Source organism: Triticum urartu, chromosome 5, assembly GCF_003073215.2.
Source record: "Triticum urartu cultivar G1812 chromosome 5, Tu2.1, whole genome shotgun sequence".
In the NCBI taxonomy this organism is placed as follows: Eukaryota; Viridiplantae; Streptophyta; class Magnoliopsida; order Poales; family Poaceae; genus Triticum; species Triticum urartu.
The window spans coordinates 239,175,423-239,201,196 of NC_053026.1; the positions used below are offsets into that span (position 1 = coordinate 239,175,423).

At 44.2% G+C, this 25,774-nt stretch overlaps 1 protein-coding gene across 3 annotated transcripts in view; it reads right to left on the minus strand.

Moving 5' to 3' along the window:
• LOC125508483 (protein transport protein Sec24-like CEF) overlaps window positions 1–23,388 on the minus strand; it is a 28,399-nt gene extending 5,011 nt beyond the window's left edge. For 2 of the 3 annotated variants that reach the window (XM_048673211.1, XM_048673209.1), the window contains exons 1-16: window positions 22,479–23,387; window positions 21,114–21,329; window positions 20,924–20,998; window positions 20,745–20,843; window positions 19,300–19,411; window positions 18,872–18,999; window positions 18,020–18,139; window positions 5,178–5,258; window positions 4,482–4,559; window positions 4,263–4,355; window positions 3,985–4,039; window positions 3,145–3,221; window positions 2,957–3,028; window positions 2,778–2,861; window positions 2,105–2,224; window positions 1,947–2,015 (exon numbers count right to left, since the gene is read on the minus strand). In XM_048673211.1, coding sequence (XP_048529168.1) covers window positions 1,947–2,015; window positions 2,105–2,224; window positions 2,778–2,861; window positions 2,957–3,028; window positions 3,145–3,221; window positions 3,985–4,039; window positions 4,263–4,355; window positions 4,482–4,559; window positions 5,178–5,258; window positions 18,020–18,139; window positions 18,872–18,999; window positions 19,300–19,411; window positions 20,745–20,843; window positions 20,924–20,998; window positions 21,114–21,329; window positions 22,479–23,273 — 2,274 coding nt within the window. In that variant the 5' untranslated portion in view covers window positions 23,274–23,387. Of the gene's footprint in view, window positions 1–1,946; window positions 2,016–2,104; window positions 2,225–2,754; window positions 2,862–2,956; window positions 3,029–3,144; window positions 3,222–3,984; window positions 4,040–4,262; window positions 4,356–4,481; window positions 4,560–5,177; window positions 5,259–18,019; window positions 18,140–18,871; window positions 19,000–19,299; window positions 19,412–20,744; window positions 20,844–20,923; window positions 20,999–21,113; window positions 21,330–22,478 lie in introns of all 3 variants that reach the window. The other variant, XM_048673210.1, reaches the window with a different exon arrangement.
• Between the last annotated feature and the right edge of the window lie 2,386 nt (window positions 23,389–25,774).

The window sequence follows — 25,774 nt, forward strand, 5'->3', positions numbered from 1 at the left end:
ATAGGAGTAATTAGTAAAAGAAACGTCTATCGCTAGACTCTGCATGCAACGTCCGTTGCTAGGCATGCCTAAATAACGATCAATACTACGTGCATGCAGCCGTTCCACGCATAGCAATTAACACAGGATGTGAAAAAGGAAACTGCTTTCATTAATACTCAGACGATTAGGTTCCTTCATCTCATGAATAAATCTCCATCGATTTCCCTAAAAACATCCCAACCAGGTCTTCTCATTTTCTCTATATCGCCTCCCTCTCTCTCTCTCTCCATCTTGCGCCGTCGCCGGCCATGGGTCCATAGCCATCGGAGAACCGGGCCATGGCGAGCGGCACCGCCACCTCAAACACGACGACCAACATCCTTCTGGCAGGTCAGTTCTCCGATGAGCACTACTCCCTCGACAAGTCGCTGACCCTGGCCGAGATATTCCAGCTCGCGGCCGGTGCCCTCCCCAAGAAAGGCTCGAGGGGTGATGCTCACGGACCAGAACGTGGTTGTCGAGCGCTTCTGTAGCACGCTTCGGCCTCCACTGTGCGGACACCGGCGCCGGGAACGCCTACGCGTGGGTGGGCGACGCCGAGGTGTGAGTGCCCGGCCATTGCTGGGTACGGTCCAATAGTATATGTACTGATTTCATGCTTGACTGAAAGAGGGTCAGGTTTTCTTACCTTTTGCTCATCTGCTCATGTATTTGTATGCAATGGAAAGCCTATAGATTTCTTATTCCAGTATACCGGGTGCATACCGTAATTCAATTTTGGTTCATCAAATACTAACATAATTTTCGAGGGGATTATATTTGTATCTTTCTAATTGACTTGCAGCTGGCACTAACCCTTTGTATATGATCGTTTGTTATACACTCAGTGGATTGATTTATTTTTTCTACCATACATTGTTGTTAGCCAGACGTATCTAAGTGGAGCACCTTCAGTCATTTGTGCACCTACAAGTGTGTAATCTGGATTATATATGTTTACTTTTTTCTTCAAAACAGTAATCTTCATTATGAGTGACAGCATTAGTTCAACGCCAAAATCTGTCTCAGCACTTTTATGGGCCTTTAGAAATTGTGACAGGATTAGTGCAAATACTTTTGCCCCTCTTGAATCTTGATAGCTCTCTTAAATCATCACTTTAGTTCTAATGATGACCAGTAACATATCTACTATATCTAAATTGGAGCACCCCACTACTTGATTTCTCTTGACATGCAGACTATCACATTGCGGAACAATGTTGCATTACTACACCCGTGAAGCATCACTCTGTTAGTACCTTGCATCCTCATAGTTGGTAAGCGCAGCAGCTATGAAAGAGCTGTAGCATCTGATTTGTGCATTCCATGCATGATATTGTTATGCTTAGGTAGTTGGTAGTTACTAATCGCTAATACTCCGCCGTTGTGAGTAGAAAATAATAAAAATGCCTTTTAGGTCTTGATGTTTGTGATCCTAAACCTACATATTTTTCTATAATTGTATTAGTATCTCTTAAGAGATTGCTTCCACTTAAGATTTTCCGTGTGCATTATAGTTGCTTTCTATAAATTCCCGCCTCAACGCGCGGGGTGTCTTCTAGTTATTCACTGTTTTGGGTCAGCTATTTCTTGTAACTGGTTGGTTACCACATAGAAATGGAGAAGCCATGGATATGCAGAATCCAATGAACATAAATTTTCCCGACAAAAAACCTTGCTTTGCGTAAGATTAACCAATGTTTGATATAATTTTTGTATACACCATGTTACACTGCAAGTAACAATATGGTACTGCATACTATGTTACATCACCAGCTGACAGTTTTAGAGGCCAAGGTGCATGTTCTACCATTAACAGGGAACAAAACTGAGTTCAACATAACAAAGCTTGTGTTGACAACAGAAATATGCAAGAGAGCTTGATGCAACCAACAATTATACAGGAAGCAATCTTAATTACTGACCGCAGGCAAATCAATATCAGTAGGGACGCGCTTGCAGAAATTGCCAGAATAGTCTTGAACTTGAAGCCCCTTGTACACATGGAAAAGGAAACAACATAATAAGGTACTATAGGACTATGGAATGAAAACGGGAGGGGAGGGGGGGGACAGAACCTCACCTGACTGCACCTGACACGCATGACAGCCTCAAATCCCTGGGGTCTGGTGATACTCCATCTGAGATCGTTGAAGAGTTTGGCTGGGTCAGAAAGAGCAGAAAATGGAAAATAGTAGTAAACCTGCATAATAGAAGAAAATTTTCAAATCAAACAGCAAAAGGAAAAAAAAAGCAGACATAACAGATAAGATGGAACTGGAAACTCTAAGAAAACTGAAGACAATCGGCTACCTCAAAGTTTAGAACCTTATGCATTCAGTGAGTAAAACGATAAAGGGAACTAGATGCTTAGTGTTTATTATTTATGTAATAATATGGCGGAAACTGCTGCAGGCCAATGGTGTGTATTTCCAATCTGTAAGCATATTACATTGATATTTAGAAAGAAACAAACATCACAAGCGCAAATGCTAAACTGATACTGGAACTTGAAATGCTGACAAGTGTTTGTCAAAACGGTAGCGTGCATGAAGACAATAAAAAGCTGATCACAATTCTATAATAGATTAGTTATGCCTGCACTGCAATGAATTTAATAAAACATTTTTTTCTATCTGGCAATAATCTTATCCAAAACTAGTTTTAGCTCCTAGCATTAAAATCCTACGAATTACAAATATCAAATGATAAATATTCTTTCAGCCATCTAACCTAACTATTGAAGAGAGGCATACCCGGCCACCAGTGGTACTGGGAACAACTGATATCGAAGCAACATCTGTGTATGACTGTGTGGTAAGGAACACATCTACACAAACCTGAAAAAATTAAGAACAAAATATCATCATGGTTAGTCTTATTTGAATAATGAAAATAAAAAATACTGAAAGAAGCAGAAACAAATGTTGCTCACTTGATACTCAGCAAATTCTAGTGCCATTGTTTTGAGTGTCTTATCAACAGGCTGCAGGAGCTTATGTGCTTCCTGGAAATCGCACATAAAAGAAGAACAACAAGACACAATACTCATGTGAAATGGATTGGCAAATGTAACTTTGTGTTTCATGTAGGTATGCAAAATAACGAGGAAATAAATCATACCTTATCTCCACTCAAAATATTTGATCTACCGTCAGTTTCCCTTGCAGATAATGAACCAGTCCCAACTGATGGTAGCACTGCAAGTGCAAGCAATTAACTGTTATGACCCTTTTTTTTCTTCTGATGAGACAGTGATGCTGATGACTTCTAATCTAAAGCACTAAAAATAATAATATATTACTCCCTCCGTTCGGAATTACTTGTCTCGGATATGGATGTATCTAGAACTAAAATACGTCTAGATACATCCATTTCTGCGACAAGTAATTCCGAACGGAGGGAGTATGTCATTGTTAAAGACGGGTTCATCACTCACTCAGCTACAAGCAGACAAGCAGTTCTCCAGAATAGGAATGCTACTTCCAGATTTTATACAACAGAAATTTACCAGCCAGTACAATTATATATGCAATAATGTACTCCCTCAAAAAAATATGAACTACTCCCTCCGTTCGGAATTACTTGTCGCAGAAATGGATGTATCTAGACGTATTTTAGTTCTAGATACATCCGTTTCCGAGACAAGTAATTCCGAACGGAGGGAGTATAATTTGGGAGATCATGTCTAATGATAAGACTTGCATGCAGCAATGTACTCCTTCCTTTAAAAATCTAAGTATTATAATTTGGGAGATCATGTATGATGATATTTTAAGACTTGCATGCAAAGTTTATTACATTTTCTCTTCAGCATTTATGACTAAACAAACACTGCCATTAATGTATCTCTCATTTATTCCCAACACATTAATACCATGGATGGCATGGTCATTTCCCTCTAGACTCTTGGCTTCAAGACTTCCGAATTAGTGGACGCGGTAATAGAGAAGGACAAAATACCCGACTGAAACACAAGCAACTTTCCACCAGTGGGCTTCATTGCTAGGAAACCTGCCTGCAAACAACATAAAAAAGAGTATCAACACAAACAAAAATATGGAAATATGTAAACATCTGTGATATGGCTCGATCCGAATTAATAAGGGGCTGTAGATTAAGGATTTGCAATGTAACTGTATAAATTGAAGTACTGCAGACAGTAGAGAAGCATCTAATTCATTCATATGTTGCAACAGAAGGATAATGCAGAAGGGCCAAAATATTATGAAAACAAGTACCTTCATAGCTGCCCCAAACGCTGAATCAGCAACCCTATTGTTTTCAAACATGCTCGGGATGCTCTCAAGTAGTTGCTCCAAACTATCACGGCACTGAAGCCTCAAAAAAGAAGGTATTTAGAGGTTTTTCGTGTACAGAGAGATTTCTTATTTCTATTGAAGCTTCTACAACTAGTAATCTACTAAGAAAAAGCAACTGCCATTCGTGCCAATACAAACCTCAGAAACTGGAAGAATTAAGTCCATCTGAAGTGGTGTATACACATCTTGTATGTCAGGAACAATGAGCATCAAAGGCTGCAAAGGACAAAAATGTCAAAGGTACAATTTTAGAACATTTGACATCTACCCACCAGCCAGCACTCTAACAATATTGTCAAAATACGTTCCTCAGAAGCAGCAACGACTGTTGAGCAGAAGTGAATACTAAAGTAGTAACGCCTTATCCACCGGACTCTACTCAATTTAAAGCAATAATATTCTAAATTTTTCAAGTTTTTGTTTCTTCTATCACTGATTGATTAAAAAAATTGGAGGGGGGGTGTGGACTGCATTGACAAAATTCTTTTGAATCTTTTTCTCATTGTTTTGACATCTGAACTTAAGTGATTCGCATGATTGACATTGGCTGTTGGTAGGCAACCCTATGACTGGGCCAAATTTGAAGAGATTCAATACTCAAAAGTCAAAATATTAGCAGGAAACTTAAGAAATATTATAGAAGGCGTGATATTGCAAAAAAAAACGTAAGATGGGGATGTTTATATCAAATGCAGATTATAGACAATTCTGCTTCTTCCTTTGCCAGGTCATAAAGATCAGCTGCTATGATATTTTGAGCTTTTACTAGTTGAAATACCAAAGGGGCAATGCATAAAATGCTTAGTATTGCTAGCAAACTTTTTCAGAACATACCTGTTGTTGAGCACGTTTCAGACTATAGAAGTGAATAGTAGAATCAAATGTCGCAATCCCAACCATCGTTCGGGGACCTTCCTAGAAAAGAGAATAAAATGTCAGGGGACTAAGTGTGGGGACTCCAAGTAGTCCGATATCATTATGTTCTATTCTTTTGCATCAGCAAAATAAAGAGAACTAACCAAGAACAAAACACCAAGTTTGTCAAACATAGTGATTCAGCTAAAAAAAAGTTTTGCCGCGTGCACTCTGGTTTCAAATCTTTTATGGAATAACTATATATATCATGCTTAGATCCGTTCTGGTACCCGGCCAAAATATCACTCTCTCTATACTAGCGGCACCTTTGCCCTTCCTCTGTTCTATGGTGTGTCCTTGGTTTTGTGGCCACCAAATTAGCCGTTTGCTAGGCTTTCTCATATGCATGTGTGTAGGGTTGCAGCTGATGCTTAGGCTGCTGATCCTTAGGGCATGGGGTACTACCTGGAGTTTGAGGGTTACCATTGTGGGGCCAGCTGAACTATCTCCCTTGCTACTTTCCCTAGGTTGGTAGTTTATACATTGTAAGTACGTGAAACTATGATCCTTTCCTCGCAACTATTCACAAAATATTATTATTTTAAAGAAACCAGGCCGACACATGTACTGAGCCAGTAACGAACATCCCAATCCAAATAGCAAACCAGAGTGCAATTGATAAATATGATATATGTGGCTTGCATAAATTGCCTATAAGCATTAACCCTTTCCAAGACCTCATGACTGCGAGAAGTGATGTCTAGAACAGGGTTGAAAGAACCAGATAGGGTTGGAGCTAATCTTGTTATGACTTGGAAAAGGAAGAAGATGCAAGACATCTCTAGTATGACGGTGGGAGTAGTCAAAAGAAATTTGACTGCCAGTTGTCTTAGTTAGTAAGCCGCAGCAAGTAGTAGTAACAGCAAAGTTGGGATCGACCTTTAACTGCATTCAGAGTAGTACTCTTAAGAGGGCTAGGTCGGTCTAAAGAGGGCTCAGTCAGTTTGAGTTAGTCCTATAAAAGGACGTGTACCCCATGTATGTAATAAGCATCGGTTGCCCAGAACAAGAAGTCTCTTGTGTGTGTGTCCACTAAGAGAGAAGAGAGGTTCAGGCCAATATTTAGCATCAGAGCTTTGGTTATTGCAGGCCATGGGTAAAACTGAACCGTCCTGGTGAGGGCGAGAGTCGTTCCTGTCCAGTATCCAATGCTGACTGACACCATCTACACTTTTGGTCCATGAAGATAAAGTTCATCATGCACTCACATTGTGTGTGGACAGTGATTGAGGGCAATGCATCGGTCGACGAGGACACAAATCAGGGCACCCTCACCGCAGCCTCTCAATGCTTGCCGGATGCCATGATGATGGCAATTGCAGAGAAGGAGGCTGCAAAGTTAGCCTGGGAGGCAATCAAGCAAATGCGCATTTGTGAGGACCCCGTAAAGAAGGTGACAAACAAACGGTGAAGCGGCAGTTTGACCACATGATCATGGAGGACTCGGAGAGCATCATGGGGTTCTCCCACAAATTCACCTCCATGGTGGGGGAGATACGCTCCCTAGGGACCGAGTTGAAGGGCAATACAGTGGTGGAGAAGCTGTTTAGCCGCCGTACCAGACAGATTCCAGATGAACGGCATGATAGAGCAGTGGGGAGATGTCTCAGCGATGTCTTCGTTCGAGGTCAAGGTGATAGGGCGCTTGAGGGAGTTCCTAGGAGAGCACCAAGAGGAGGCACCATGATCATGGACTCATGGTGATGGTGAGCGAATGGTAACGATTACTCGTTCCTGATTGGATTCACTCATGAAGGCACTAGGAAGGGTGATCGTGGTGCTGTCCATGGTCATGCCGGTGGCCTAATGACAAAGAGACTCAGACACCAGTGTGCACAGTGAGCGCAAGGCTAGTGTCATCCAAGGCCACTTGTCACAGCCCTAGTGTAATTAGGAGTTATAATGTGCATCATAATCATTTTGCATCATTTGTTTAATTGTGAAAATGAGGATAATTCAAAACACCATAGAAATGCTATAAAATGCATCAAGAAAATAAATACACTTAGAGAGGTCGGGGTAGAGCAAACTTGACATGAGAGGAGTCCGTTAAGAGAGATCTGAAGGACTGGAATATCACCAAAGAACTAGCCATGGGCAAGGGTGTGTCGAAGTTAGCTATCCACGTGATAGAACCATGAGTTGGTTTCGAGATTTTTGGGTTTCAACTCTAGCCTACCCCAACTTGTTTGGACAAAGGCTTTATTGTTGTTTGTTTGTTATATATGTCCTTCAGAAATCCTAGAAAATTTCTCAAAGTTGCCTCTATATATGTGAAGTCTCCCTATAAATTTTCAAGAATATTGGAAAGATAAATGACACACTTGTAGATCAAACCTCCATTTGAATTTAAATTGGATTTATATTTTTAGAAATAAAACTATAAGCTTAAAAGTCCCAGAAATGAAGTTGTGTGGACTCGAAATAATCTAGTGAAGCCACATAAAAAGTCCATAGGATTTGGATCGAATTTGAGCCTTCAAACAATTTAAAAGTTGTTTGAAAGTTTGAAAAACAGGATTAATCTCTTGGGCCCAGCTCAGTAGCACAACTCACACCCAAGTAGATGACCACTCATTTATAATTAGGGATAACTGCGAGTGATGACATATGTCATGACATATTCTATTGGACAAGGTGACATGATGTTCCTCGACATCCAATTCAATTTGACTTCTTCCTTCTCATGCATGCATCTCTTTGGTATATGAGAAGATTAGGTCTAACAAGATTGTAGCGAGTGAGTGTCGTGAGGGAGGGCGGCAGCTCTGCCCAATACCCGATGCATACCCGCACTAACTATGCCAACTGGGCCATGATCATGTGTGTTCAGCTGCAGGCACAACGGCTATGGAAGGTTGTCGAGTTTGGCGATGATGAGCGCGACGATCGCACTGCACTGGCGGCGCTGACGCAAGCGGTTCCGCCTCAGCTGGTGCGCACACTGAAAGACAAGGACAACACCAAGGCTGGCCAGGACACACTCAATACCCTTCGCATGGGGTGTGAGTGCGTGCGGGAGGTGAGGGCGCAGACCCACTGCCACTAGTTCGAGGAGCTCCATTCCCACGACGATACATCCATCGAGGATTTCATGCTTCACCTGACTGCCATCGTCAATGACTTGCACCTATTGAACGACCCCATCACCAAGCACCAGGCCATGCAAGTTTCTGCGTGTGGTGCCACGCAAGTAACGGCGGATGGCAATGGCCATCAAATCCTTGATCGACCTCAAGACGTTGACAATTGAAGAGCTCAAAGGCCGCCTGCTGCCCGTGGAAGAGAACTACGACCTCGATGATGTGGGCAACAGCGTCGAGAAGCTCCTCCTGGCAGAGGAATGGACATCTCATCAACACCAACGCATGCAAGGCGCATCATCTAGTGGCGAGAAGGGCAAAAAGACGATGTGCAAGCCGAAGTAGAGGGAAGCAGCCCATGGACATCACCATGCAAACACCAGCTACACAACAAGCTCCAAATGGACCCATAACAAGGGCTCGCGCACGTGCCATAGAAATCGAGCTAAACTCTTTCCTGCTTGACCTCCGTATGCACTTAGATAATACTTAGGCTACTACCTCACAGGGGGACCCTATGTGTGATTAAGTACAACGACAATCAACAGGGAGAAGTGAGGAAGGAACACCGGCTCCATGAAGAACAACAGGAAGGAAGCACAGAAGAAGGTGGCCAACAACTCAAGATAAGAGAAAGCTCTCTGGACACCCCATGCACATGGGGCCCCTGGACAACACAGAAGAAGGTCCCAGCAGCCGAAGATAGTAGAAAGCTTTGTGGTCACTGGAGAAGAAGGTGCCCAGCAGCTTAAGACAAGAAAAAGGCTCTCTGGACACCCCGTGCACATGGGGCCATGTATCCCGTGCGCACGGGTACCCCAAAAACTCTCTGGACACCCCGCACACACGGGCTCCAGGACCCCATGGGCACGGGACCCCTTCAAAACCTTCTGGGCACCCCGTGCACTGAGCCAATTTACCCAGTACACACGGGCCTGCCTGCGAGTAGTGACTGGGAATTACCCTTGTACCCTCACTTCCTCTTCCACCTCAAGCACCTATATAATTCATACCTCCCCCATTTTCTATGATCTTGGCTTATATGTGTGGACAATAGAGCCATCAACAAGATCATTGTAAGGTAAAGATTCCCTATTCCCCGTCTGGACAATACGTTGGATCAGCTTAGTGGAGCAATAGTGTTCACAAAGCTAGATTTAAGAAGCGGGTATCATCAAATTTGCATCAGACCCAGGGATGAATGGAGAACAGCCTTCAAGACAAAGGAATGGTTGTTTCAATGGCTAGTCATGCCAATTGGACTCTCAAATGGACCAAGTACCCCTATGCACTTGATGAACCAAGTCTTTCTGCCCTTCTTATCTCACTTTGTTGTGGTTTATTTTGATGACATCTTGATCTATAGTAAGGATGAGGATGAACACTTTGATCACATTCGGAAAGTGCTAGGAGTACCAAAGGAAAATGAGCTCTACGTCAACTTGAGGAAATAAGTTTTCCTGCAAACACAACTTCTTTTCCAAGGATTTGTCATAACATGCGACGGTATTCGTGTTGATGATTCTAAGGTTGAAGCAATCCGAGAATGGCCAACTCCGAATACCATTTCTGATGTAAGAAGTTTTCATGGCCTTGCAACTTTCTATAGGCGATTTGTGAAGAATATCATGGCACCAATTACCAGGTGCTTGAATAAAGGGAAGTTCCAGTGGACAGAAACGGCTAAAGCTAGTTTCAATGAGATCAAGCAAAAACTATCACAAGACTAGTTGGAGTGTGATGCAAGTGGAGTAGGCATTGGAGCTGTTCTATCTCAAGAAAGGATGCACATTGCTTTCTTTAGTGAGAACTGAGAAGTTAAGCAAAGCTAGATAGAAATGGAGTACTTACCGGTAAGAATTATATGCAGTTTTTTGAGCTTTAAAAACTTGGGAAGTCTATTTGCCGCCTAAAGAGTATCGTTTACACTGACAATCAATCCTTGAAGCATTTTAGAAATCAAAAACATGTTGATCGCATGCTAGCAAGATGGGTGGCATATTTGGAGAGATTTAACTATCTCACTGTGCATAAATCTAGAGCAACCAAACGAGTGATCGATGCTTTGAGTCATCATGCATGTCTCTTGACTTATTTTGAGGCTGAACTTCCTGGCATGAATCAAATAAAGGAGTGAGGATGACGAAGACTTTGGCCATGTTTGGGTAAGAATCGTGCTATATGGATGACAACAGTTGAACGATTCCTGCACGACGGTGGAAATCCAGCCGCCCATGCATGCGACTTAAAAGGAAACAGCCGCTCGATTGAGATTCTATGGTCGTGCGGGAATCGGGTTGCACTTGTTGTCTGTGGAGCAGTTTCGTTTGGGTAAAGCACAATTGGGGCCAACCATTAGGTGATGACTATTTGGTGCAGAATGGCTATCTCTTCAAAAATGATCGTTTGTGCATCCCAAGAAGCTCTCTACGTGACAAACTGATCAGAGCGGTCCATTCCAGCGATCCTAGTGGCCATGTTGGACGGGACACGACTATCGCTAACCTACAAGCTCGTTACTTTTGGCCAAAACGAAAGAGGGATACTGGAAAGTTTGTTGCGATGCCCCATATGTCAAACCTGCAAAGGCCAAGTTCAAAACACAAGGTTACACATGGCTTTGCCTGTTCCTGTTGCTCCATGGGGGGATATCTCTATGGACGTCGTCTTGGGTTTGCCAAGAACAAGGCGAGGGAGTGATGATGTGTTTGTGGTTGTGGACAAATTCTCTAAATGGCTCATTTTATTCCATGTCGCAAGACAACAGACTCTCATCATGTGGCAAACCTATTCTTTAGAGAAGTGGTCAGACTTCATGGCATTCCAAGGTCCATCGTCTCAGGCCGTGGTAGCAAGTTTTTTGCTGCAATTTGGCTCACTTTGTGGAAGCAATTCAACATTGAATTAAAAAAAATAGCACTGCCCATCCACAAACAGATGGACAAACCAAAGTGGTGAACAATTTTTGGGTAATCTGATCCATTGAATTTTTTTTTTGAGCTGATTGATCCATTGAATTTGTGGAGAAAGAAAGTGACAATTGAATTTGGCTTTATCTTTTGCAGAGTTCTCTTGCAATAACTCCAAACATAGATCCATAGGAAGGAATCCTTTTTCCATTGTCTACACTAAAGTTCCAACACATGTGGTGGACCTGATGAATACCATCAAAGAGAAACTCAAAATCAGCATTGTCCTTTGCTCATAATCACACCGAGTTATTTGAAGAAATCTGTTGTGTTCTGGAAGCACAAAATCAGTTATATGAACAACTTGTTGACCGCAAAAGGAGGCTGAAATCATTCCAAGTTGGTGATAAGGTGATGGTCTACCTCCGAAAAGGGAGGCTGCCTTCAGTTGTTGAAGGTAAGCTTAGGCAATGAAGGTATGTGCCCTTCTCTATTATGAGGAAGATAAATGATAATGCTTATGTGATAGATCTTCCAAACGACATGGGTATATCCAACACTTTCAATGGTGCAGACTAGACTCTCTACCGCCCAGAAGAGGCACTCTATGAAGATAACTCGAGGTCGAGTTCCAAACTACCAGGGGAGACTGATGAGGAACAATAGATGAAAATAATAAAAATAAAATCATATGTCAATACTGTTTGGCTACTTCTAGATACTTCCTACTCTAGTCTAGTATTTCTTTTCTTTTCTCAACCCTATCTACTATTTTCTAGTCTTCTAGCTATGAGTAGCTATGAGTGGAATGGTGAATCTTAGCCTTAGGTAATGTTTTCTATAATGTTCTAGCCATTAGTAGAAGTGAGATGTGAAGGCTTCCAAAAGCCCTATCAATAGAGGGCCCCACCTCTATTTGTAACCAAACTATGTACCCCCACTACCTATAATAGAACTTGGTGTTCTTATCTAAGATCTTGGAGTAGATCTTGTTGTCAGGTACTAATGGGAAAAGATAAGAGAGAAGATTGGAGGGCTAGGATGAGAAGAAGACCTGATCTATGGATATCTCTGTTTCCCCTTTTTGCTGCTTTTTCCTTTATTTTACTTTCAAGTTAAGCCACTGTAATTCCCTAGCCTATATAAGGCCTTGTAACCTAAGAGAGGGGTATCAATCAACTATTCAGCCAAATATTGGTTATTATCAATACAGTAATACCTTTACATACATACACCATATACACAAGTTCCTCACTGTTCTTGGTGATTTCATACTTTTCCTCATTTTCTTGTTCTTGATCCACCTCAAATCCAAGGCTGATCCATCCAGGAACCGACACTTGTGCCCTAGGAGTTTTGGATTGAACTCCTGCTGCCACATTGGCCTATTTCTGCCTCGAGTGATATCTAGCCCCGCACGTTTAAGTAGTTCCTTCAACACTTGTGTTGTACACTTCGTACAGCAGGGAATGTATCCGGTGCACCCGCACTTGTGGTGCTACCGGTGCACCAGATGCCATAGAATGTTTTAAAAAATCTGAAAAAAAATCTAGCACGTTAATGTAACATCAATGTATGATGTCACAAAATTTCATACAAAAAGTTGAAATATTTTTTGAGATATAAAAATTAACAAATTTGACATCAATGTGAGTTATTTTTTGGGCTCTAGATTTTTTGGGCCAAATCTAGAGCCCAAGTTATGTTACATACTATTTAGTGTTGAATTGGTCATTTTTGTTTTTCGAGTTATTGTTTGTACTTTGGCTTGAAATTTTGTGACAAACCCACATTGATGTTGTATGAATGTGCTAAAAAAGTTTCAGAATTTTTTGAACATCTTAAATCTTGGAATTAATTCTAGTCTAGCAATTGCATGCAAGCAACGTTCATGGATTGCAGCATGTGTGTTAGCTGGAGGGTACTAATTTGTCGGTAGTTGCATGTGGCTAGAAACACGGTGTGTCCATGTTGAGGCTATTAAGTAGTGCATGCCCCATGCTTGAGTTGGTCGTCGTCAGGTACATGGTGCAATGTCGCCATGAGAGGACCTAAAGATGTGGGTGATCTGCATCGCTGATTCTAAGGGAACAAGATTAAGAGGGTGATTGTCAGCGACCCAATTACTATCACGGCCACGTTGAACCACGGCAAGGCAGCCAGCCCACCAAGAGCGACCAGCACATGGGCCTGGGCCGTCGAGAACCAGCAAGAGCTAACAGCTATATATCTACAGGGGACAGCAACGAGCTAGCCATCCGGGCTTGGATCAGGCAAAGGCAACGGCGGCTTCCCCCTTCCCTTCTCCTACCTCCTGTGCTTCCTCCTATCTTCATCTTCCTTAACCAATTCCTTGTATGTGAGCTTGATTACCTTGTACTGGACTGAACCACGGGTCGGATCCTAACATCATGGCATCAGAGCCTCCTTCCACCCTTCTGATTCGCCACAAATTCTTCTGAGTTCGTCTAATTTTTGCCTAATTTTTTTTCTCAGTTCATCAATTCCTTCCACCACCATGCATCCGGACCTGAAGGCCTACCTGGACGATTACCATGCGCGGACCATGGCACGTTATGACGCCATGGACAAGCAATACACGCTGATGTTGAAGATCCTCACGGGCATGTCGACCCCGCAGCCGGCGTGTCCCATGGCCACGGCAGCAGATAGCGGCCTCACCGACGACTCCAGTGTCCCGATGGTCATCCCCGATAACTCTTCCTCTACCACCAAGGCCCACGAGACCTTCGAGCTCAACCCCGGCGCGTCCCTTGCTTCCATCAAGATGATGCCAGTCACCTATTCGACAGAATGTCCGACCCAGGTAGTCACCATCGCCAGCGTCGACGAGGTCCACACCGCCACCACAACTGTCCACCTCAAGCCCGCGGTCGATCTCATCCACCAAGAGGTCGTGCCGATCACGACTGTTCATGCAACGCCTTCCATCTGCACCAGCACCACCAAGGTCCTTCCCCCTGTGGCAACCACCACCGATGTTGACCCCAAGGCCGGTGTGCAAGAGCTCGATGCCCTCACTGTCAACACCACCCCAGTGACGAGCGAGGTGGACCACACCGTCGTCCACAACGTCTCCAGCGACCTTACTGCATCGACGCTGACAAGGTGTTCGGCGCAATGCACCCGTTGCCACACAAACCTACAGAAGTATGTGCTCCACCCAGCAGCGACACCTTCGTGGCTGTTGCTACGAGATGGCCATCGTTTTGGAGACATTATGCAGATGGAAACTTAAAACGGCCCATGCCATGGCCGTCCTTAGCTTGCTCTCCTGAACTGAATCGGAAGCACGTTGGGCTGCTGTCACAAGTTACATCTGCGATGAATCATTTTTCTAGTATTCTAGATTCTCTGAGAAGACCTGGGAAATATTTGCAAAGTATGCAGCTGAAACTACCATGGCCATCATTTTCAAGCAATTGCCCGGCAGTATCAGTGTAGTTAGAATTGCCCAAGTGCAAGCTTCCAGATGAATATTGTACTGCTATTGACAATTTTGCTTCACTGGTGACTACCACTATCCATGTTGTTTGTTCATTGGAACCTATTGAGCATCAGTTTTCAGTTGTTCTTGAGCAGGGGCGTTGGAAGTATTCTGAGAATCACATAAGGGAACATGCTGCTATAAGTGCTCTGACTTCTCCGACAGAATCCCTGAGATGTCGCCAAGGGGTGCACCTGAAACTACTGTGTTCATCATTCTCAAGCAATTGCCAAGCAGTACAGTTATGGTCAGAGCTACCGACAGTGGAATTTCAGTTTTGTGCTCATGGTCCTACTGATCCAAAAATCACGAGAGAAACCTGGTGATGCTTGCTGAAAATTACTTATAAGATCGGTCAAATGGATCACCTATTCAGACCAAGACAGTGGCGGTCGCTCAAATATGATTCAGTTGCATGCTATCTCGAGGAGCCATCTTCACGTACACATCACCAACCTCATGAAGTTTCAGGGTTCAGTGGTGAGCTAGTACCATTACCATTCAGCGATGTGAGTTCTCCTCAAGTTCCTTATCGTCAGTCGAATTCCATGGACGAGTCTTTCTGTTGTTTGCCGGGTGCAAAGCTGCAGTTTGGGCACAATAAACAACAGATTATGAGCATGTCAGTACAATGGCACTTTCTGAACCAAGAGAAATTAAAGGGGAGTGGTCGTTTTGATAGTGAATTCAGACCTGAACAAGTAGTTGATGTTTCAAAAACAAGAATTCAGTTTGCCGAGCTAATCAGCCTGGAGTGTTGCTCCTTCAAGTGTGGACCAAATTGCATACCATTTGTACTCTGGTGAAAATACAAGCGTCTTCTTCTTTTGGTGGGAATTCAACACATGATTCTAGTTCATTTGTACTTTTTGCACAAGATGACCAGTACTGAAGCTTTGGAAAAAGGTGATTGCCAGCATCTTATATCAACCAATTGTGTTCCAGCATATCTGAAATCAGATGAAGTCTGTGTTGCTGCTATTTGCAAGTTTGACCAGGGAATTTCTCAGGAGTGGGCGTTGATACTTTGTTCCAATCAGCGACCACTTCTTGTTTGTACAACTCAGGTGCATTGGAATCTTTCTGAGACGGGTGCTTGCTGGATCCCCATGATGCCAAGCTATATTCCTGTCCCGAGTCATCCAATAAAACAATTTATTGATGATCTGACCTTGGGTATTGCAGAACAGCGGCTAGTCATCTGTTGGGTCCAGTCCTCTTATGAATTTCACGCTCATGACGCCCAACCGATGTTTTGGTTCAGTAAAAAAATGCCCAGCTGAAGCTACCAGGATCATATTTTTATGCACTTGTCAGGCAGTACAGTTGCTCTACCATTGGGTTCACGAGCACGTCACTGAGTTGGCGGGTAGTTATTACTTTGCAAAATTTTGGCGCACTAGAGATTCCCATGATTTAGTACATCACTGGGTAGTTCCTATATGTGCCAGTATACAAGCGGGTGGCAATCTGCTCAAGTATAAGTGGAGCGGACAATATGAATGGAGACTGTTGAAGCCTAATTTCCTGCAAGCTAGTTCCGTCCCCTGTTCTGATGCATATTTCTATGGGAACCAATGCACGGTGGTCGTTGAACTGTTGGTGCATCTTGTTGGGCAGCTAAGTGACATGTTTCATAAGTGGAGAAGCCAGTATCATATAGGGGCAAGCAACAAAATCACTTACAAATGGTATATGCTTTGGCATCTCAGTGGAAGGGAGTGGGCTCCTTCTGATTGAGTTGGAACTACTTATTCCAAAACCAGGAGAGCATTTGGTCTTGTTGCAACCCAAGCCTCCATGGTCACCTCTTGTTCCACCACAAATTTCTACACGATTCAGCAGCAATATGCGAAGAACTAATTCAGAGTTTCTACACCTCACTGGAGTTCTTTGGGAAATCACTCCATTGTGGATCTGTGCTGATCATGTTAATATCTTGTCAAGCCATTGGTGGTGCTTCTCTTGGGGCACTTACCCAGATGCAGATGTCCTTGCTGCATGTCTGGGACGCTCAACCCCGAAGGAGTTTCAGAGCACTGCACACAACAATGAACAACATGCGGTACAGTCACTTCAACCGACAACTTCGTCTTATGCTCAATGGGATCCAGGAGGATTGGATTTTGCAGAACCAGCAAAGAACGAGCACCGGCTTGGGGGCAAGCCGGCCGTTAAGGAGGAAGGGATGTCAGCGACCCAATTACTATCACGGCCACGTTGACCCACGGCAAGGCAGCCAGCCCACCAAGAGCAACCAGCACATGGGCCTGGGCCGTCGAGAACCAGCAAGAGCTACCAGCTATATATCTACAGGGGACAGCAACGAGCTAGCCATCCGGGCTTGGATCAGGCAAAGGCAATGGCGGGTTCCCCCTTCCCTTCTCCTACCTCCTGTGCTTCCTCCTATCTTCATCTTCCTTCACCAATTCCTTGTATGTGAGCTTGATTACCTTGTAATAGACTGAACCACGGGTCGGATCCTAACAGTGATTATGTTAAGACTTGGGAAAGGAAGAAGGTACAGGACACGTCTAGTATGACGGTGAGAGTAGTCAAAAGAAATCTGACCACCAGTTGCCTTAGTAAGAAAGGGATCCAGCAAGTAGTAGCCACAGCAAAGTTAGAATTTACGTTGGCTATATTCAGAGTAGTACTCTTAAGAGGGCTAGGTCAGTTTGAGCAAGTCCTATAAAAGGATGTGTACCCCATGGATGTAAAATAAGCATCTGTTGCCCAGAACAAGAAATCTCCTGTGCGCGTTCGTCCCCACCGTGAGAGGAGAGTTCAGGCTAACAGATGGGACATTGAGGATTTGCTACTGCATTGTTCCAGGACCAACAAATCAGTGAGATAATCGGCAGCACATCCTCAGAAGCCGGCGCTTGAAGTTGCAAAACATCAATTCCCCATAACCAGAAAGTTTACTGCCAGTTTCTGGTCAGATCTATATGACTATCTGAATTTCTTGAGTTTGCAACTGACATAAGTTACCATATAATCATCCAAAGCAGTAACTAATTAACACAGCTAGTCATCTAACGTGATTTATAGGTTATAGCTAAAAAATAAGGAAATTGTGTGGCAAAACTGTAACCATGACAAATTCAGTTTGGCGAGGATGATAGGTGCCAGAAGAAGACTTGTGCTAAATGATAAACCAGCAGCAACTTGATATTATGGAATCTAAGCAGAAGTTAATGCATTGAGCTCATATTATGTGTATATGCTAAATGTATAGAAAATAACATGTAAACTTACAGGAAGATCAGAAAGAGACTGGGATATTGCACTGCAAGCCGCAGCAGTTGCACCAGTCTGTATGGCATTCATGGAGACATCAACAAGGAAGAAATAGACAGCTGGCATTGGTTCCCGGACCTGAAATGAATGAAGTAATTATCGTTACCATGGTACCAAATGGCAAAACTAAAATATGAAGAAAAAAGAGCAGATATGGTGCAAAATACAATACAAGTTATCCTGGTTACATGCTGATCAATCAAATAAAACCAAATCGTTAATACAAACGGTAAGGCCACAAGATATAACTACCAGTCCTCTAAAAACACGGATACGTGCTGGATACAGCGCATCCGTATTGGATACCGCATCTGACAAGGATTCGTCTCCGATGTGTGGCCGATACATGATTGTACCTCCCCTGATACGGACCAGCCCAGTAAGACTCAACCCTAATACGATGTGGTGCTCCCTCTCCTCTTCCTCTCCAGTAGAGTAGCTCCCTATGGTCCTGTAGATCTCTCGGACAATATTGAACTTTTATGTTTGCTAACTTGCTGTTGCTGTTTGGCTGTTTGTTCTTGGCTTTTGTTGGAATAATGGACAAGAAGATAGAAGAGAATGGACTGCACTGACTAAATACATGCTAAATGGCTCGATGACTAATTGATAACATATTATTATTATTATTATCATCATCATCATCATCAAAATAGTCAAATGTATCCCCGTCAGCGCTTTTCAAAAGTGACGTATTTATGTATCCGTATCCCCCCTATACTGAGAGTGCAATTTAGCTAGTACTACGCTACAGTTGACAAATCTTGCTAAGATGAAGTTACAAAAAGGCTCAACAAGGCATGGGCATACCAGAAATTCCTTGGTGGCAATGAATTCAACTGTTCCTCTACATAACTCAGGCCTGTCATCAGCATCACGTCGCCTACCATCAGGCCCTAAGTTGCACAAGTACTCCCTTGGAGTATCATTGCTAAATCCTGCAAAATCAGTGTGCATTGTTTAATGGGAAGTAGCTTTAGTTGCATAATTTAACAACATTTTATGAAAATAGTATAGAGCTACGAGACAAAAAAGAGGGAAAACCCTGACACGGAAGAAGTGAACTTTAATAGTGCCGTCTTCTCAAGGAAGAGAATGAGATAGCATCAGACTTTTAATGATAATTTAATTTCATATGAACATGGTCTACTGCCAAAGGACGAAAATATTTCTAGTGGCAGCTTGAAATGATAGGGAAGCTGAACTGCGCGTTCAACTAGCAAGCCTTAGTCCCTTACCACATAAGTTACAGATGAAAATTTTCCCTTGATCAACGAATCTCATGAATGGATTTATGTACGCTTTGCAGCGAGAACACCTGATAGGGCCCATCTCCCCAAAATCCACGAGCTACAATAAGAAGCTGGGTCAAGTTCAAAGCAAAATGAACAAGATTTCCTAATCAAAACAGATTTATCATTAGGTGCTTTGAAGCTGTCTGTCCAGGCAATCAGGAAATGGAAGGGAGCAAAACTATTGCTACAGAAAAGATCTGTATACAGTACTTTCTGCTATCGCTACAGTGTTCTTACTAGGTGTGTGCCCAGAATTTAAGTCATCCAAGTTGTTCATTGGGGGGGGGGGGGGGGGGTCTTATTTGGACGGTGAGAGACTGGGTGTGCCCACTTTATGTTGGAGAAACAGCTTCTATGGGCTCGGACTGGTTTACATGTATGATGCAGCTTTGCTCACAAAAAAAGACATCTGGGGGCGGGTTGCTTCCTATCAAACTGCAGGTCAGGCCCATTTTTTGCAGGTAGGGGTGTGACACCGTCTATTCTCACCAAAGCTTCGCCAGGGAAGTGGGAGAGCAGGCCTAGGCAGAGAAAGGTGTTGTTTAGAGATGATGGAGGGAACAAAACAAGTTGAGACTGAGGAATCAAGTGGACAATTAGCCCTTGGATGGTTGATCAAGCAAGAACCTTTATGCCTGCCTTATGCCACCCCAGGAACGGTTTAGGTGGCTAGGAAATAATGTGCTGTGAGCTCCCTTAAAATTGGCCACTGGAAGGAAGCCATCTTCCCTCAAAGACATCGACTGCGATAAGATTCAAGACCAAGATTTTGTGGAGAATGAAAAGAATCAAGGGAGAGGAACTCAGGAAGTCAATATAGCGAGGGCATGAATGGGCAGCAGTTGACATAAGGGCCCACCCTACAGCGCGGTGATTGCAGGTGGGAGAGGAATGGGGGCAGGCGCAAACATTTATAATAGAGAACATTAAGCTAGTTTAAAGCATTCCACACAGTGTTCGTCGTATCAAAGTGATATGCTGTTCCCAGAAGACAAGTGCAGTAGCAGAATCCTAGCGTCAATCACTTGGGCAGGGTATACAAACAATCACATGGAGAGCGCACGAAATCCTGTTAATTGCAATTACCTGCTCACCTTTTGGTGAATGTGCCAACATATAGAATAAATGATGACTGAAGAATCGGCACATCAGCAAGGTGTGGTATTTAGAACCAAAAGATTCCATTGAAGTCAACTTTTAGGTACTACACAATTAGATGGTTGTGAGTATCTAAAAGTTGATGACAGTAAATAATTTCACACAATGACACTCATAATTCCAAACCTAGCAAATATTCCTAATGTGTAACAAGCATAGATCAGTATAACTGTCACCAGTGGAGATTAATTGCTCTTTGGGTTACTTTAAGCGCCAAAACTGAGAAACACCTGGATAGCCTCCTCAGAAGGATGGGGAAGAGCAAAAGGTTGCACCATTATAGCCAATGGCATTCCTGATGTTGTCAAGAGATCACCCGTACATGGTATCTAACAGGATAGGGAAACGGAGCAGTTTAGAAAGGAAACTTACGACCAAAGAAGAAAACAGAATATTGATCAAATCGAACCTGATTCATGGTGCACCGCATCAAACGGGGACTGCAATTGCCGGTGTCCTTCACAATAAATTCACTTGATGCAGCCTACGATCAGCAGCAATGCTGTTAGATGAAATTAACAAGTATAGTCTAGTGAGAAACGTCTGGAAGCAGCGTTGTCAGAGTAGACGCATATATTTCTAATTACAGATACACATACCGGCGGAACAGCTGCTTGGCCAGCTTGCCGAGTCTCAAAAATGACAACTGACGTCTCGGTAATAGGACGTGGAATCTGATTAGGGTCAATTTTGGATGGGGTAGAAACCTGGGCTCCAGCATGGGGAGAGTATGGCATGGTGGGTGTGGATGGCATCCCCTGGCCTAGTGCATTAGGCGGCATGGCACCAGGCATGCCAGGCATTCTCACGGTTCCCTAGAAGTTGAAGAAGATCAGCTTAAGGCCATAAATATCAGGCTCTGACAATATAAAATTCAAGCATAGCATCCACAAAACAAAGATAAAAGGAAGACAATATATCTCTTACCATCACACCAGTAAGGATCGATCATGTAAACAGAACACCTAAAGGGCACAAATTAGGCTCCATGCATCATAATAACTCAATTATGTAAGGTCTGAGGTATTCCATCAAAAAACTCCAATAGAAGAGAAATACATTTTTTTCATGAAAATTGTGATAATCAATCATCTAGGTGAATAATCAGCTACCTCCTAAAATATCCAAACATGAGAAAACCCTGACTTACACATGCCATCTTAGTCAATACTTCACGGGGAATAGTCTAGAACATTCATGCGCATGTATGTTTCAATTGTTTTCAAACAAAGTTGAACCATACTCCCTTCGTCCACGAATATGTGTACTTCTACGTTTTGTTCCAAGTCAAAGTTTTAAAATTTTGACCAACCTTATAAAAAATAATAGTAACATATATGACATAAAATTGGTATATTACGAAAGTACATTTCAAAACGAATCTAGTGATACTACTTTAGTGCCATAGATGCTGCTACTTTTCCCGATAAAGTTGGTCAAAGTTTTAAAACTTTGACTTGGGACCAAATCTAGATGTACACTTATTCACGGACGGAGGGAGTAAACCATTACTTTCCAGAAGACACTTTTTGAGAAAACAAACTATAACATCCTTAGAACATGTCACCTTGATAGAACAAATCATTACGATTCAATATTGAACCCAACAATCTATGAAGGTATATGTGAAACACTAAAAATAATAATCCTTCACCAAGGCATGCCAAATCACACACACGACAGGAATAGTGAGTTTCTTATCAGCCTCTAGACCATAGTTCTGCAGACATATCATAGATAAGGGGGAAAAGGAAGCATCCTTGCTACCAAGGTCTAGAAAATTGGTATATTACGAAAGTACATTTCAAAACGAATCTAGTGATAATTTTGGACATTAGTTATTTTGAATCATGTGCAACAAACAGTTCGGGTGCTACAACTGCCCAGTCTTAGTTCCAAATTTATTTACTCGCTAAAATCTCTTCCATTTCAAACACTTTTTGAAACTTAATAAGAACACTCACTGGTCGTGTCTGCCCTTGCCACCCTGGAGGCCGAAATGCTGGTGCATTAGCCCCAGGAACCCCCATGAACGGTGGTGGCTGAGATGCAGGTGCGGTCTGAGCCCCAAATAGCGGAGTCTGCAATCCTGGTCTCTCCCCGCCAAACTGCGGAGGCCCACCATAAGCACCCTGCTGCGAGGGTCCCCGTGCAGCCCCAAACGGGGGGATCGACCCACCAGAGTAGGCAGGTCGAGACACTGCCCCAGACAGCCCGCTAAACGGTGGTGGCTGAGCTGCTGAATACGGAGGGGCACCCAATGGAGCAGATTGGGCTGTTGCTACAGGAGAGACACCGAAAGGGGCAGGCTGCGACACCGCAGCAGGTGGCCCACCGAACGGAAGAGGCTGGGATGCCGCGGGCGGACCTCCAAATGGCGCTCGTTGCACCTGCGCCGGCAGCACGGGCGGCGGGCCATTGAAGGGAGGCCTCTGCGGCTGTAACGACTGCGCCGCGAGTGGAGCGCCAAAGGGAGGAGACTGCTGGACCGACGGCGCTGTGCGGGCGAAGAGCGAGCCCGGCGGCGACGGAGTACCAGGGAACGGGCGGGTGCCAGGAGGGGGTGCCTGCGGACCCCGGATCGACGACGCCACGGGGCCATCCCCTTGCGGAAGCCCGACGGAAGCAAATGGCGGGGGGGCGCGGGAGATCTGGAGGTTAGAGAAGGAAGCCGGAAGAATGGAGGAGGGAGAGGGACCGCCCGGTCTGGGAGCCGGGGTAGGGTTTTGCGGCGTGCAAGGGGGCGGCGGCCTCGACATGGGGGCGGCGACGACAGGAATCGATAGGAAGATCGGGATCTGAGGTGAACAGGCGGGGTAGGAGAAAGAGCAGAAAGGAGCGTTTTATGTCGAAGTGATGATCCAGGAAGCGTTTCCCGAGCGTACGTATCGCATCACCTGCCTATATCCACGTAATTCCCCGATAGAAATGATTATCGAAAAATTACCGACAGAATCTTACGCGCCCTTTCACGTACGGTGAGATCTTCTTTACCGGTTATAAAAAAAATCTTCTATAGGCTGGTCATAGTGAGAGTAACTTAGCGCTAGTAACATAACACACCTCAAAAATCTTCTTTAGGCATGTAGTTAATGAGGAGAAAAATGTTTAGAGTAACATAATATGTTACCATCACATAAGGCAAACTCCACCGCGCGACCCTAAACGGACGTCCGTTTTGTCCGGATTCTGTCTGTTTGGGTAGGGATTTGGGTTCGTGTTCTGGGATGCGGTGGCCGTGCGCCCAGCGCGCGGACGCATCCTGGCCGCATCCTGTCTGCGTATTATTTCTTTGCAAATCCTTAACTTTATTTTATCATTCATTTTTGGTATATGAAAAATACATCATCATATTTTGACTAGTAAAATAAGACCAAAGAAAACAAGAACACAAGAATACATTTTAGAAGATACCCAACTTTCATAACTGCTCCCTTGAGTTGGGTTAGGGCCTTCTCGGTGCACTCGTTGTTGATCTGTGGAGGAGGAGGCTCGATCTGGCATCCTCCTTTCTTCTTCAAGCCAGATGTAGATGTTGCTTCCTCCTCACACCTAGTCTCGTGGCTAGCCTCTAATCTAGCAACAAATGCACTTGTCTCATTTACAGCCTCTATACTAGCTAAAAGTGCACGAACATGTACTAAATTTCGCTCTATCAATATATCGATATAGTCTTCTTCCCAATACCAAAACTTGCATCCATTCTACACAATAAAATTTGAAGTTAGCACAACTAGTCAAATCTAGAGCACAAACCGAAGCTAAAAAAAGCGCATACCCCATCGTTTAAGCACTTGATGAACACCCATCCGGGATGTTCCGGCGTTGTAGACACGCGGTGCACGACTATCCTTGGGCAGTGGTCGCACTTAATGAGTGGCAACGGTGCGCCGGCGAGCTTTTGGGCAAGCACCAAGCCCGGCCAGCCGCCATTCGTGTATCTGCCGGCGGACCACCGACGGTGCAGATCCGAGCGGCTAGAGGAGGAGCCACTGCCTGCATGTGGCCTTGCGGCCCTGCCAGGGCCTTCCGGCGAGGTGTCCCGCCAGTCCATGGCGCGGCCCGGCCTCCCACAGCCGGCCGAGCTCAAGACCGACCGGATCCGCCCCAAAACCGGCCGGCGGGTGCGCAAACCAGGTGGTCGTGGTTGGGTAGCTCGGCGGCGCCGAGAGGAAGGGGTTGGGCGAGCTCGCGTCCGAACTGCACGGCTGCAATGGCGGCGGCGGCGAGGGGAAGAATGGAGGGGGTGCGGCCGGAGGGAGGGAAGGGGACGGATAGAAAAAGGCTTGTGTTGTGCCACCGACGGGCGGGCCAGGGGAGGACACGCGCAGACAACCCGCGCGTCCGCGTGGTGTCCGTTTCACCCCAAAAGCGGCGCAAACTTGGGCCACGGATGGGTCGAAAGCGGACAAAAGTCCGTTTGCGGCCGCGCGCTGGGCCGTCTCATTTGTCCCTTTTACCCCAAACGGGCGGAGGCGGACAAGATAGGGTCGCGCGGTAGAGTTGACCTAACACTTTCCAAGACAAGATAAATCTACAAGCTAATAAATACAACCACCTATGACACTACTTATATATTACTTCACATTATGAAAATAATAATATAGACTAGTGTCATATGCATAACACTAATGTATGTTACTCTTCACTATGACTAGCCTTACCGTGCTACTATCGCAGCGCTACATGCAGCGAAGGAATTGTGGTCCATGCAACAACAAAAAAAGTGAAGGAATTGTGGAAGCGCCGCGTCGACACATGGATGCCGCGTCGACACATGGATGAGTAAAGCGAATGGTGGGATTTGCATCGTGGATAGTGTGAAATGCATAAATCACCGCAATTGCATGCAAAAATCAGCACAATACAAATCGTGACATTTGTCCAAAAAGGAATCATGACAACGATAAAAAAACACGGACGAACAAAACTAATTTCATGACTTTTCTAATTGGTCAGGTATACATGTCATAGCTAATTTTTTTAAATAATATTTTTTATTAATCTATAGAAATAATACACGCTTTTGATATATTATTACACAAATAATACGGCGTCGGCTAGGGGTAAGCCGACTATAACTAATCGTCTTACACATAGCCGATTAGGGTCCAGTCGGCTTACACCAGGCCGACTGACCAGTCGGTTGAAGCACTGCCTCTAGTCGACCTCTTGTAAGCTTATTACCCTCTAGTTGGCCTCCCATAAGTCATTTTATCTGTGGACAATTAGTTTCAATCGGTGCAGATAGATGCATGGT